The following is a 15,976-nucleotide window of genomic DNA, read 5'->3' as shown; positions in this document are numbered from 1 at the left end:
GGGGATGGGGTTCCCACCTAGGCCCCAAATTAGCATCAGGAGTTTGGTCTCCGATAGAGAAGTCTCTCCATATAAACCACCTAGCTGCCTGGAAAGGCCTAAAATTCTTTGTAGAAGATCTACATGGACGAGAGGTGGTTCTGATGAGCGACAACTCCACAGCCGTCTCATACATCAACAAGCAAGGGGTTACTCTGGCAAGAGACCTCTGTCTGTTAGCAGTCCAGATCTGCCAGTGGGCAGAAAGCCACAACATTTCTCTTTCAGCCAGGTTTATTCTGGGCTGGAGAAACATCGTGGTGGATCAGCCGAGCAGGCATCACCAAGTGCTGAGTGGAGAATGGTCTTTGGATCCTCGAGTAGCGAAGACAGTAATAGCTTTGTGGGGTTTACCCACAATAGATCTGTTCGCCACCTCTCTGAATGCGAAACTTCCCCGCTACGGGTCCCCAGTTCCAGACCATCAGGCAGCAATCCAGGACGCCCTCCAACACTCCTGGGACAACCTGGACGCTTATGCCTTCCCTCCCTTTTGCCTGCTCAGAAGGGTGATCAACAAACTCAGGATCTCACGGAACTGCAAACTAACACTAATAGCTCCGGCTTGGCCAAGCAGAGAGTGGTACGCAGATCTTCTTTCCCTGTTGGTTCAAGTGCCGAGGTTCCTGCCTCCAGAACCCCGTCTATTGACGCAGCCACACAGTGGTATCCCCCACGGGGGAATCCACTTCCTGAAACTTCACGCCTGGAGGCTGTCCAGTCTCTCCTCAGAAGCAGAGGCTTTTCAGGAAAGGTGGCTGAACACATTTCCAGGCACCTGCGCCAATCTTCCACAAACCTCTACCAAGCAAAATGGAGAGTGTTTGCAGCTTGGTGTAGAGGGCGAGACGTGTCTCCACTCAATCCCTCTCTTCCTTTAGTGGCAGACTTCCTAGTTTACCTCAGGGAGGAGAAACTCATTTCAGTCTCGGCAATTAAGGGCTATCGTTCAGCCTTAAGCCTCGTCTGCAGACTGAGAGGAGTTGACCTTTCCACCTCAGAAGATATCACCTTGTTGATTCGAGGTTTTGAGAGATCTTGCGCCCCCCCCCCCCCCCCCCCCCCCCCCAGTGGGGGTTAGACCACCACCTTGGGACGTGTCCCTGGTCTTACGTTCCTTAAAGGGACCTCCATATGAGCCCTTAAATAGGGCCTCTGATTTCTTCCTTACCCTTAAGACTGTCTTCCTAGTAGCTTTAGGCCTCAGCAAAAAGGGTTAGTGAACTTCACGGTCTATCCTACAAAGTCACCCATACTAGAGGATGGGGGGAAGTCTCTCTCAACTTCGTGCCAAGTTTTGTGGCCAAAACCCAGAATCCTTCATCTGCCGATGAGAGGTTTAGAGAATTTAAATTTTCCAGCCTCAATAGGGCAACTCAGGATACTGACCAATTGCTACTGTGCCCAGTCAGGGCGCTAAGGAAATACCTGAAGTGCACCAGACCTTTCAGACCACACCTCCGTCATCTCTTCCTCGGTACCAACAAGGTTAAGAAGAGAATCTCTCGCAACACCATCTCTTTCTGGCTCAAGAAGGTTATTGCGAGAGCCATTCACAGAGACCCTGAGGCAGCTCAACCCAAAGCCCATCAAGTTAGTGGAGTGGCTGCCTCGCTGGCATTTAAGAAGAATTTCTCAATCTCCCAAATCTTAAGAGCTGGAGTCTGGAAGCGCCAATCTACATTCACCTCTCACTATTTATCAGATGTGACACATAGGTCTCTAAACACCTTTTCTATAGGACCTATTGTGGCAGGTCAGCAGGTGCTGTAACTACCTTTGTGCCCTTTCAGGGGACAGTAGCCATTGATCGAGGATTCTGAGTTACACTAGGTTTAAGAAGAACATCCATCTATCTTCTGCTACTTTCTTCTTCCTCCCATCTGGGTATCCTAGTCTGTGACCAGTTTCGGCTGGACTCGTCAATGGAAGTAAGGTATGAAACTCATCTGACTCCTATCACAGGGTATAAGTTATACTCGTAGTCACGAGGGTTCCCATTTTCTAGGTCAGGGGAACCCTTTGTATGAAAGGGTCCTGGTATTGCTCCCAACCCATGCTGGATAACCTCCAACAGGGAAAAGACAGCCAGTCCACTGCACTGTGGTATATCTTCATGTGCAGATAACATAGGAGGTCGTACCAAGTTGAGAGCTCTCGTGGAACTTCTTCCAGTAGACTTGGAAGGTCTAGGTACAACTCTACGTATGTCCATTTCGTTGCTACCAAGAGTCATTTGGAGATTGGGTGTGAGGATGGCTGTTCCAATCACTTTTTCCTTGAGACAAAATGGTGCGAAGGCATTGATGTAGAGGCATATTTGGGATTTTAGAATCTCTTCATTGTTAGAAGAAATGGCATATGAATCTTGATAAAGCATGGAAATAATACATTTAATTTGAAAAATATCTTTTTACTATGAATGGTGAGGGAACTAATCTGTTGTGAAATTTTGAATACAGTATTCCTCCTGTGATTTCTTAACAAATATAAGTACTGTACTGGGATTTACTTCAACTTTTAAGAAGCATACAGATGGTTGTGCAAAATCTATTGTGTTAATTATGGTGATATTTTTATACAGCTTTTAAAGTACAGTAAACACTGTATTGTAGATACAGTATCTTGTATAATTTTGTATGGTATGCAATACTGTGCTTAAGAATATTAAATCTTGAAACAAATTGTTTTTTCAACAGCGAGCTAATATCTGGGTTGCAGCAGTCACCAAGCAAAATGTTAATGCTTCACAGGTGTTCGAGTTTCTTATCAAGATGCTGGAGGTAAGAAAAAATTTGAATTGTAGTAAGAATTGAAGATACAGTATATTACAGTAAGGGTCTGTCTTGAAAAATTATGCAAATTTCTAGATTACTCAATTTAGAAACTAAAATTGCCTTTACACCGAGTTCTCATGACATGTTCTGAAACTTTTATTGTGACTTTTAGCCTTTTTATTTGTTTAAGATTTGGTTTGAGAATTGATTTTCCCATTGTCATTTCAGGTGATGAGTAGCTACTTTGGCAAAATTTCTGAAGAAAATGTCAAGAACAATTTTGTTCTCATCTATGAATTGCTGGATGGTAATGTAGCCAAGTCATTTATTGAACCACTGAAATATATGCTGTAGATACCTGTCATAAAAGTGCTTTAAGAAATTTGTTGGCTTAAGTGTTTTCTTGCTGCCTAAAACTATATTACATTGTATGGTATTTCTAGATTAGATTTCATAAATCTATATTTCAGGGTAATTGTCAAATTCCGTTTCAAGTATTTTGATTATTCATTTCAACTTAGTCATTCATGTATTATATTTTAACTTTTCAGAGATTCTTGATTTTGGCTATCCCCAAAACACGGATACTGGTGTCCTTAAGACGTTCATAACTCAACAGGGTATAAAGACTGCCACCAAAGAAGAGCAGTCTCAGATAACATCCCAGGTATTTCATATTTATTTTGTCCAGTGAATTACCTTAATTATGTATTAAGATTTTTTTTCATTATACATGTATACAATTTTAATATGCATTGCTATATGGTTTCAATATTCTCTGCTGATTTTCTCTAAATGTATTCCTGCTTCTGCCAACATGAGTTGTCTTAATGAAAGGTTGAAGTAAGCTCTTTAGTTCAAACTTGTTTAATGGAATGCATTGATTAATGGTATTACCATGTTTTGATTTAAGAGGATGGTAGGGCATGTGGCTGACTGTGCATCAGTGGATGAGAACGGTCCCTCCTTTCTAATGTAATTCATTTAAGATTACTTAAATCGGGAAAAAAAATGTACTTCTTCAGGAATATCTAAATTTGCACTGAGTAATTTTCTTTGGGCATGGAGAATACCAATACATGAAAATATTCTGTAGAGATGATAGGTAAGAAAATTATAAAGAAAAAAAAAGAAGGCTGTCATTGTTTCTACATCTGTCATAGTTACAAATGTGATCAGTGTTACTGATATTGAGGAAATTTCCCAAGATCTGTGAAATGCAAGCAATTGATGGTGGAGTTCAGAAATTTATAACAAAATAAGGGGAAGTTTTATATGGATTTGAGAACTTTCAGGTACTGGTAATTATTTATAGGATACAGAAGTGTTAAGTACAAATCGGCACATCTGCATTATATTAGAAGGCTTAAGGAATTAATGGGAACGGGAGTTGATAGCCTTTTTATGAATCTGAGACAGTGATATATAAATCCTATCCACCACTCTGAGGGTTACATAGGATTGAAAAGGAGATAATTCCTCATTTTCAAGGATTGCCTCTGTTTTCTTTTTGTCATCTTTCTGTATCACAGGCTGAACTCTGTATCGTAGGCTTGACTACTTGAACCGAGTGAGAATAGGCTGTTCTCTTGGTTTGTTGCCCGTATAATATGGGGGCTGCTTCGCATTTCCAACTGTTCTACTCATTACAAAATCCATGAGGAGGATAAGCAACATAGTTGACAACACATTCCCTTGGAGTATTCCACTGTTCACTGGAAATTCATTTGATAGGACTCCATAACATTAACTATGCATTGCAATGCTCATGAACAGACTTAATCAAAGAGAAATTCCATAATAACGCAGGACTCTCCAACAAATTGGCCGGTGCAAACTATCATAGGCTCTTTCATAGTCCACAAATGCCATCGAAAGTGGATTTTTATATCTTACACATTGCTGTACAACATGTCTCAAAATGAAAATTTGGCTTGTACAACTTCTACCTTTCATAAATCCTGCTTGTTCATCTCTCAGCTTTTCATCAATCTTTCTCTGTAGTCTCTAGAATAAGCATACTACTGTATATATATTCATGACAATTGATGTAAAGTGTGATGCCTCTGTAATGATTGAAATCAGTCAATCTCCTTTTATTACCATTTTTGCCAACATTACTAACTCCCATTCATCAGATTTTGCCTCTTTATGCCACATTCTAAAAAATAATCTTGCAAGTATTGTGGGGGTCACTTCATTTTCAGTCGGTATCTCGGCAGTTATTCCATTGTAACCAGGGACTTCCATATGAGTTTTTTTAATGATAGCTTCGAACTCAAACACACTAAATTCATTCAGGGGCACATCAAGGTCTTCATCAGCTTCAGGTATATCAATCAAATTATTCCCTTTGTATCTGATCTTAATCATGACCTGACTAAAGTGGCCCATCCAATATTACCTTTCTTCATCCTCTGTTGTTATAACATATCCATCTCTCTTTTTGATAAGTGTATGCTTCTTTTTTGTTGCCCCCATAGAGATGTCGTTAATAATTCTATCGAGAATTCTTACTCCATAGCCACTCCCTGAATTCATAGCTTTGTCAGCCTCATCTGCTTTCCTATCTAAATATTCTCTCCAGTCATTCCTGGCTTGGTTTTTTTTTTTTACTATCAATACTGGAATACTTAGCAGGCTCTACCTTGTAATTTTCATTACTTCAAAAACTTTAAATAATCAATGTCTGCCTTTGTCTCCTTTTTATAGTATCTCGGGTATCATTTGATATCCATTAATTTTCTCTGCTATACTTAACCCATGATGAGTTAGTGGCGGATCTTGCAAGCGGATGGTGCACACTCGACTGAAACGTCTTGAAAATGATATACTCGAGTTGAAATTTCATTCACCCCGTCAAGATTTAAGGGAATAATACGATATGTCATGCCATCCACATTAAGTAATAGAAAGTTGTTTAGGAGCACTTATTTTAGCAACTGGAGGTATATAAGGATCTGACTTTAGGCTCACAATCGAGTCGTCATATAGTGACTAGGATTGTGGCTTGCAAAGATATAGCAGAAGAAGGATCTAAAGTAGTTGAAGAATTTGCAGCTCTGTGAGAGGCTTTCAAATCTGTAATGCACAGGAAACTTTCAGAACCCTTACTGAAAGAAACTCTATTAACACTAGATTCAAGTTGGGGAGGGAGTTAGGTTTGGCAATGGGTCAGGTAGGATCAGAATTACAGTACTGCTTTTAAGAGGATTTACATGATTTCTTACTTTTTATCAAAGAATACTAGCAATGATTAGAGCTAATGAAGCTCATAAACATCAAAAGTTGGCTGATAAAATGTGAATTGACAATGGTGATGTCATTACTGTTGCCATCTCCACTATAATCAACTAGGCCTAGCCTAGTCTGTCTTGGCTTTTCCTCTGAACTAATGGCAAATTTCATTTACAGTTTGAACTGTTAACTTGATCGACAGCCATTGAACCTTGCTTTTCAATGAGATACAGTGAAGGAAACTCACTCTTCATTCACGATGGTTATTTAAATCACAGTACAGATAATGATCTAGAAATAATTCCCGTACACACGCCATGCAGTAATTGCTAACAAAACCAAGGGAAGACGGCTTAATGTGCCATAATACGTAAATAATCTGGAGAGGTCTGATCACTACCAGCACAGCTGAGAACTGAAGAGACAAAGACATTGGCATGTCAATTACCACTATACCACTAGAACTTTCCTTCCTAGAGCATGTATTTATTGAAGGGAAAGAAAATGGGAAATATTTTTTATTGGTAAATGTCTATTAAAACAAGCTTCTAAAGAACCAATATTAGCATCAGGGGAGGTTCATAGGCGTAAATGAGTATACTACATTGTACAGTACGCCTCAATCAGGGTTAAGATATATTTCATGTAAAGAGATGCCAACAAGTGTAAATAGGATGTTTGAAGCCACATTCCCTTGATGTTATTTATCTGTATTGTATTAGTCCATTGTCATTATTGATTTACATAGTATAAAATACACTATCTTATTCAAGTTTTATGAGAATAAGGGCTAGTGAAGGGTGCTGGTCTTTCATTTTCTAACCCTTTTACCCCCAGGCTATTTGGAAATTTCCAACCCTTAACCCCCAAGGGTTATTTTTTATTCAAGCACATTTTGCAGTATATTTTTTTTCAAATTGCCCTAACAGCCTTAATTTTTGTCATAGAGAGGTCAGGTTGGTCTCATTCTCTTGGAAAATGCCTGAATTTTCTCAAATAATTATCAAAAAATAAAAAAAAAAAAATTGTAAATAGCATTTTTTTGCAGGGATGTATCGGTACGTCCATGGGGGTAAAGGGATGTGTTTTGTGAAACGTACCAGTACGTCCTTTGGGGGTAAAAGGGCTAACATGGTATTGGTTTAAGCTCCTATGAAAATTTAATTTATTCCCCTCAACTAATTGGTCAGAAGTCTTGACTTTGGTTTAGTTTTATTTTCTTTACATTTTCTTATTGTTATTTGATAGTTTAACTAGACCACTAATTTTATCTGTCAACAGGTTACAGGGCAGATAGGTTGGCGTCGGGAAGGTATCAAGTATCGCCGTAATGAGCTCTTCCTCGATGTTATTGAATATGTTAACCTGCTTATGTCTCCCCAAGGTAATCATCAGTTCCTTGTGCTATTTACAAAAGAAGTTAATTTTGATCCTTTTGTATTTTTCAAAATGGTTTCCTGAAGGTTTATAGATTTAAGTAACAGTACTGTCAAGGCTTCATAATTTTATTTGAAAATTGTTGAGAGATTGTCATTAAATAATACTTTCTCAGATAATCAAAAGTCACTACTGTACTGTTATAGATTAGTAGGAAAAGATACTTCTATTATTTCTACTTTTTTATATATTTTATTTATGAAAGAATCATAAATTGTTGAGAGAGATACTGTATTGGCAACAGTACAGTGTCTTTGTATTGGAAAAGTGAATGAAACAGATATATAGAGGAGATCAGCAATGATCATTTCTGTTTCTCATAGAGGACTGAACACTTTATTTTTTCAATCCATTTTTGTTTTTAGGCATACAATATTCTCAGATATAAGTTTCAAGTCTGTATTTCGTGTCCAAATTGCACAAAATAAGCTTTTCAATATACCCTAGTCATGCCCACTTCCTTGGTACATGGTACAGTATGTTGTGTTTTGTTTTTGTATATTTTGTGATTTGATAATTTTCTCCAACCCTCTTTCAGGTCAATTGATATCTGTGGTGTTGCCCTTTGGTGATAGTACAAAAAAAAAAAAAAAAAAAAAAAAAAAAAAAACAGAACCTTCTTTTGTTGTTTAAATCAAACTTGAATCTTTTACAGCCATCTTGAGAAATGTTTTCTGTATTATTATTTCCTTATTTATTGATAGATAAAGGACATGAAAACTTTATAATTTATGAATTGTAATTTCTACTAATTTTGGTGAAATCTGTATTTTTCAAAAAATATTTTTGCATTCCAATATTTTGTAATTTCAACTCTTCTATTTGGATGCTTCAAGAATGTGTTTTATGTACATGATGATAAGGGTTTTAAAGATCTTTAAAAATTTAAAATTGATTGAAAAGTTAGGATGCAAATATAACTTAAAATTGAGGGATTTTTTATAATGCAGTGTAAGATTAAAGTAATGAAATTGAAGTGGAAATCTTCTGGTGAAGTCGCAATAAATCTACACATGTAATATACTCTTACAGAAGTTTGTTTATATTGAGTAATGGTACAAAAATATTTTTATAAATTTTTGTACTCCCTCAATGATCTTCATTACTGTTGAGGTTACTATTTATTCCTTTTTCCTTTTTGTAACAGGCCAAGTATTATCAGCTCATGTAGCCGGCAAAGTTGTGATGAAGAGTTACCTTTCGGGGATGCCAGAGTGCAAGTTTGGAATTAACGATAAGATTGTGATGGATGCTAAGAGAGGTAATATTTTTATGAATTATCGATTAGATTAAACAAAAATTGGAAATAAAATTGCATGAAATTACATATAAAAATTGGGCTATATATCATTTTAGTAAGATCTGTGTTACAGTATGAACATGAGTCATGATATGACAATGAAACTATATCCAATAGATTTAGAAGATTTAAGAACAAAGTCCTCAAAGAGAGTTAAATGGTAGGACAGGATTAGAATTGAAACTATAAGAGATTACTCGAGTGCCAAATGTGGATGAGATCATGGTGAGGGGTAGATAGAGATGATTTAGGCATGCTATTTGCACTCCCCTAAAAAGATTAGTTCACCAAACTTTTAACAGGGTTTTACACATCACTAGAAGAGTTGGAAGACCCAGGCCTACATAGTTAGGACTAGTAGATGATGGTGAATGGAGAAGCATTGAATTAAAAGCTCGAGATGCAGACACATCTGGGGAAATCTAATCAAGACCCTTTGTGTCAATAGGCCTATGTCAATAGTTCTCAATAGGCCTAGGAGGAATTGATAATGATGATTGATTAGAAGCCTGATAATACAAATACTGTATGTACTCGTGTCACAGCCGATCTGGCATATTGTACATACACATACATATACATATACCAAAGGCACTTCCCCCAATTTTGGGGGGTAGCCGACATCAACAATGAAACAAAACAATGGATCATATTGTGCGACCCCTAAATATTCTCCATAAAACGTGGTTTTATCAAATATCTCTTGGATAATGCAAGATCATTTTTGAGCAACAAAATTACAATTGATTAACCTCCTTTACTCCATTTTTTTATCCCATCTTCAATTTCAATAGGTGAAAAAAAGATTGTAATAAAAGTATATAACTTCATAATACAGCCACAATAACAATAAAAATTGAATCTGATAGCAGTTGTTTTGCCTGTATTTCAGTCGCCGTACGTTAGTAAATAATTCCCGTATTTGTTACAAAGTAGCTCAAGACTGACATTTTTACATCATACCCTTGTTTGCTATGGAGAAAAGATCAAGAAAATATACTGCCAAATACAAACAAGCTGTAGCTGAAGGCGAGGAAACAAACTATATTCATAGGTGCTATTCTGTTTGGAATAGGGGAAAGCTATGTCCAAAACTTGAGGAAAAAAAAAATAATAATTTGTGGGAACCTATAAATGTGAAAATCGCGCAGTTGAATGTAAATGTCAAATTTAGAAGATAACATGACAGTATGAAAACTGAGAAAATAGTTTTGTTATAACACTATATAGATAATTTCCTAAGTTTTATAATCGAGCACCGAAGAGCTAAATACCCGGTACTATAAATCAAGTTTGGCAGCAGAGATAAAAAAAAGTTTGCCAAATTTGATTTTTATGAATGGATTTGTTTTCTAGTGAAAAGAGATAGCCTAGTAAATTACAGTATATTTGAAACCATATCACTTCAGTTTAGGATATTTCCACTTGAACATGTTCTTCCAAGGTTGTGCTTTTGTCATAACAAAGATATGTATTTACCCCCACCAGAGCAATCTTGGAATACTGGAAGTACTGTAGTGTTAATGGAAATAATTTCTTTTTAGATTACTTATCATATTATTAGTTAGTTTCTTATTAGATTATTTATCATATTACTAGACATTTTATTGCTGATCAGTAAGGGCTAAGAAATCAAGGAATTATTATTATTTTTTTTTTTTGTTGTTACAGGGTCAGCTGATGAAACTCAACGGTCAGCAAAGACAAGCATTGCCATTGATGATTGTCAGTTCCATCAGTGTGTCAAACTTTCAAAGTTTGAAACCGAACACTCTATTTCTTTCATTCCACCAGATGGTGAATTTGAACTCATGAGGTAAGTTAGTTTACCGGTAGGTTGAAAAATAATATTTCAGTTATTTGTAATTTTTACTTTTTTTTTTTTCTTGCTTGAGATATAATATTTGGACTTGTTTTGTTTTGCATGATTAAAGCTTATTCTGAACTTTGCAGTGTTCTTAGTAGAAATTGTAATTTTTTTTCATTATTTCAAGACTACACATGTCAAAACACAACCACAGTACAGTAATGTAACTTTATTTCTTAGATACACTAGAGGGTAAGTTTACTACGAGCAAAGGGAACTGTTTCATTGGATCAATGGAGTCAAGTTACACATTAAACATGTATGGAACAGTACTTTATTTTTCATATCAGTGTGTCATCTAGAGATGAAAAGATTTGTTGCTATTAGAAAGTATATCGGTCCTTTTGACTTTTGGTATATTCATATCTCTGTTTTTAAATAGTTTGGGATTTTTTGGCATATTCATATTTGTTTTCATATATTTTGGGATTTTCTGGTATATTCATATCTTTTTCGTATAGTTTGGGATTTTTCGGTATATTCATATCTGTTTTCATATAGTTTGCGATTTTCTTGTATATTCATATCTTTGTTTTCATATACTGTAGTTTGGGATTTTCTGGTATATTCACATATCTGTTTCCATATAGTTTGGGATTTTGGTATATTCATATCAGTTTTCATATATTTGGGGATTTTCTGTTATGTTCATATCTCTGTTTTAATATAGTTTGGAAATATATGTTACGTTACTTGCAATATTAAGGGCTTCAGCATTGGCATGTGCCCTTTTTCACAAATAGTAGTAATGGTTATTTTTTTCAAACTTGCCTTACAAGTGTTCTTTCTCCAGGCTACTTCAGTTGTTTGTTCTTTCACAACTAGGAATCTTTTTATTTTTTTAAGGATTCTAGGTTAAAGAGTTAATGAATGGCCTTGGAGTATTAATCGGTACGATTATATGGTATGGAGAGTATCAAGTTTGTGATGGTCTACTTTGACCTTTTCTAAATGCTAACTCTTAAATCACATTTGTGCAAGTCTCAGTAGAAAATTATAGCTAATGGTAGGTTAATTTCAGCATTTTTCTAGCCCCACTGTATATGTTCCCTTTCAGAGTTTTGAAGTTCAAACTCAATAACATTGTTAAATCATTTTATTTCATCATCAACAGTGTAAGTTAGTCTGCTGGAAACTATTACTGGTCTATTTTTTGTTACAACTCCTTATTATATTTCTTTTTCTTCTTTATTTAAAGTTTGATATTAATAATGCCCTTTTTGTTAAAACTCGTATGGTTTTTTTTTATCGTGAAGTTAGGGATGCTTTGTTCAGAAGGTAATCTGTGATTAAAAGTGTTAGCAGTGAAAATGAAGTTTTTGCAACGGTGAAAAACTGGGAGATTTTCAAGTTGGCAAATGATAGGGAGAAAGGTTTAACTTTGTGAATAATACAATGTTGCTTAGTAATAGTAAAGGAAAGGTATAGATTATTTACAATGAAGTTAAGGTGCATAAAAGAGTAGAAGAATGCTTAGAAAAGAATCCTTGCATAAAGTCATTATGGTCATTGGATGTAAAAAGGATCAAATGGTGAATTGCATAATTTTTATTATAAAATATAAGTTATTAGGGGATTTGAAGTCGCTGGCTAATTGTTAGTGTTAAGGATCTTTGAAAATAAGATTTTAAACCTATTTAGGTAGTAATCAAGGCAATGAAAGAGGAATTCTGTTACATTAGTGTAATGTAAGGAAGACATTTTTATGTATTCTTTATTATAAATACACATTGTAATAAATGTTCAATAGTAGGATATTGCAAATCTGTTTAACACCAGCTTGTCACGTTTATAAAGAAAAGGTAGTCCTTGCCCAAAGACATGTTCTCCAAATAGTTGTGAGATTTGGAATAATGTAAGAGAAAAGTAGTTAAACTCAAAACAAGTGGTCAATAGAAACTGTATAGAACTTTCTGTGCTGTCTTTTGTGTGATTTCAAGAGTCTGTCTGTTTAAGTTTTTATGATATGTGGCTGTGTATTTATTGAACTTTTCATGATTTAACCGTCTGATTCGATTCCAGTTTTGCTGTGCATAATCTCTTTCCTTTCCAAAGAGAGTCATGTCAATTTTTTTTTTTTTTTTTTATGTAGTTCTTCCTCTGTTATTTCTAAGTGATCTTCTTAACTTGGTTCTATATCATATTCTTACATCATTTCTTTCTAAATTTGTTTTTTCCATTGAAATAAAAAATCTTTCGAAAGCTAACAAATGATAAAATTTGGTGGAATTGGTTTTCAGTCTTCCTCGCCAGCTACATGTTATAATTACCTAGACTGGTTTTTATTAGGTACCAAGACAGGATTACTCTTAATCTTATCATAATTTAAGGGACCTGTAGATGCTTTCATTAAACTTAGGAAAAGTTATCATTGCAATTAAGTGGGGTTTTTGGTCTCGGTTCGATGAAGTAAAATTGAAATGTAGGAGATATATTTGTCATAAAGAATAAGTGTAACCAGGTACAGTACTGCATAATTTTGAGGGCATACTCTTGTAATTTAGCCGGCTTTTAGGAAGGTGATGATTAGTGTAGTGTGGGAATTTAACAAGTAATGGAATGTTTTGTTTTTGGCTTATAGCTTTTAGAATTTAGATACATTACATTTATCCGTTTTTTTTTTTTTTTTTTTTTTTTTTTTATTTTCCCCATCTTTAATTTTTTATTGCTCTGTTGGGTCTTTTAGGAATGTGTTTTGACTAATTTTTTTCTTGGTTAAAGAAACATTGAATAAGAATTTTTTAAATCTGTATAAGGTACTACACAGCATATGGTGATTACAGAAAAGGTGTGATGTTTCCTTTCTTATTCTCCACTTTTGTAACAAAGTTCATCAGGAATTTTACTTGTATTCTTCAATACTGGAATACTTTGTGCATGTGCAACATTGCTCTGGAACCTCCAAGTAAGTATTGATAGTTCAGGTGAAGGGGGAGGATACTAACCTAAGCTGGTTTTGATCTTCTTCACGTATCACTAACTAATTTTTTTTTTCTGTTAATCTTAAATCTTAAATGTAGGTTTTAAGTGAAGTCTACTTTTGCAAGCATAAGCCTTCTCTTATAATTGATTTTCCTATGACAAAAGTATATTTTAATCAGCTTTGCTTTGTTTGATTATATGTATATGCAAACCTTTTGTCCTTCAAATTAGGGAAAGACCTCAGCGGAATCAGATTGGCCTTTGAAATTGTTATCTAGGTACAGTCAGCCCTTCTTATTTGTGGGTGTTAGGTAACAGAGGCAATTGCGAAGACCGACAATCCGCGAATACCGCTGCCCTGGGTAGGGATAACTCCTAACCCTACTAGCTCACTGCTCATTGCCTACGCGCTGTTGACTAACACACCAAATACTACCTAATAATGTGTTTACTTGGTTTTTATCACACTATAAGTATTTTGTAAATGAATGAACACATTTTTATAAGTGAACAGTCCATGTGCACACATATACATTGCGTACCATACAAGGTAAGGCTACAGTACAGTACTGTACGTAACACTACAAGAGAAGAATAAACAATCAAAATAAAATATTTTAAGTACAGTAATAACATTAAATTAGATTCTTCACATATAAACTATAAAAACTTAAACATAAATAACAAGAGGAATAGAAGATAGAACAGCACGCCCGAATGTGCCCCCAATCAAGAAAACTCAATCGAAGACAGTGGAAGGCCATGTTACGGACACTATGGCACCACCCAAGAGCAAAGAACAATGGTTTGATTTTGGCATGTCCTTCTCCTAGAAGAGCTGCTTACCATAGCTGAAGAGTCTCTTTTACCCTTACTGAGAGGAAACTAGCCACTGAACAATTATGTTGGGTTCTTGAACGAAGTACAAACACAGTACTAACACAGCTTAACTGATTTCATTTGGACGAATAGCACTGTGTGACAACACGCTGCACATGTAGCCTACATTTCTATGATGTAGAATACAGTAGTAATTTACGTACAGTACTCTACAGCATAGTTGAGAAGCAATACTATACGTTACTGTATTACTGTACTATGGAATATGTACATAATGATACTGTATTTAAGATTAACTGAGTCTACATATTTTATACAAAGACCACTAACCATTTCTATACAAAGTTCTATGCAGTGTTGAAGCATAATGCAACTCCTGATGTGTCCTTTCTTGTTTAGTACTGTAGGGAATCACACATCTACAGTACATTACCTTGTAGTGAGATTATAAACAGTACAGAAGTATGTACTACTGTATACAAATACTGTACATAACTTTTTACATGAAAATGGGATTCTGCTCAAAAAGGACCAGAGCAGGAGCTGCACACATGAGGAGAGACAATGCAAGACTGATGCAGAGTCAGTGTGAGACGGGATGTTGTGCGGGGCGGAGAGGGAGGTGGCGCGAAGCGAGCCGGGTGCAAAGTAGTGTGGGCTGTTCGAAATCTTGCAAACCCGTGAACGTGATTTTTTTATTTAAAAGGTTATACTGTACGGTTCTCTGAATCGTGAAAGAGCGAAATCGTGAAGAAAGATCCCCCGGATATGGAGGGCTGACAGTAGTCAAAGACAGGTGGTGAGCAGAGGAGAGTAGCCTCCCCACACACTCCTGCTCGGCCACAAGAAGTACAGTTATGCTACTGCATCCTATTGAGGCCTTTTAAGCTTTTTCTTACACTTTTTACTTTGAATGTTGATATTGGCTTACTGTTGTTGAAATGAAGAAAGAATGTGAGTGTAAGCTGGATGCTGTATCTGTGTATAGCTAAATCCATTCACTCTGAATCCTAGAGGCATAATTGTTAAATTATCCCTATTTTCCTAATGTAGATTCTTTGCCTCCCATTAAGGTGGGCAACACCTATGACAAACCTGGAGAGACTGTTTTGTACTTTTTGCTCCTCGTTGAATTTGCCATTCGCTGAAGCTTTTGGGTATATGCCCCCTGGTTTGGGCTTTTGGAGTGTGCTTCAGGAGCAGGGAGAACTACCTTTTTTTAAGGATTTTGATGGCTGTTCCAATTCTGCTGAAGGCATTCCCTATTTTAAAGGACTTATCTTTGTGTCTAGGAAAAGTATAAATTACTTGTTTAGAATTTGGATTTTTAGTGTAGCATGTATGGTGTACTGTATTAAATTATTTTTTCTTGTTTGCTTATATGTTTTTTCTAGATGACTGGGATTGCATCGAATGGAAGTAAATTTGTGTTGCAGAGTAATAACATTGCCTTTCATGACCAATTTGTTTATCTATCAAAATTAAACATATAGGAAGGTTTCCAAGAAAGTACACTATTGTGATATTTGTTTTTTTTACAGGCTGTTGTGAGATTTA

At 35.8% G+C, this 15,976-nt stretch overlaps 1 protein-coding gene across 1 annotated transcript in view; it reads left to right on the top strand.

Moving 5' to 3' along the window:
* AP-2mu (adaptor protein complex 2, mu subunit) overlaps positions 1-15,976 on the top strand; it is a 60,173-nt gene that overhangs the window by 30,462 nt on the left and 13,735 nt on the right. Inside the window, exons 3-8 of the mRNA XM_068379175.1 lie at positions 2,739-2,822; positions 3,045-3,123; positions 3,368-3,483; positions 7,335-7,437; positions 8,638-8,751; positions 10,462-10,606. Of these exons, the coding sequence (XP_068235276.1) occupies positions 2,739-2,822; positions 3,045-3,123; positions 3,368-3,483; positions 7,335-7,437; positions 8,638-8,751; positions 10,462-10,606 (641 nt within the window). The remainder of the gene's footprint in view (positions 1-2,738; positions 2,823-3,044; positions 3,124-3,367; positions 3,484-7,334; positions 7,438-8,637; positions 8,752-10,461; positions 10,607-15,976) is intronic.

The sequence above is a fragment of the Palaemon carinicauda genome, chromosome 8 (assembly GCF_036898095.1).
Source record: "Palaemon carinicauda isolate YSFRI2023 chromosome 8, ASM3689809v2, whole genome shotgun sequence".
NCBI classification, from domain to species: Eukaryota; Metazoa; Arthropoda; class Malacostraca; order Decapoda; family Palaemonidae; genus Palaemon; species Palaemon carinicauda.
The sequence above is the reverse complement of the archived record's forward strand: the minus strand, read 5'-3'. Positions and strand labels throughout refer to the sequence as shown.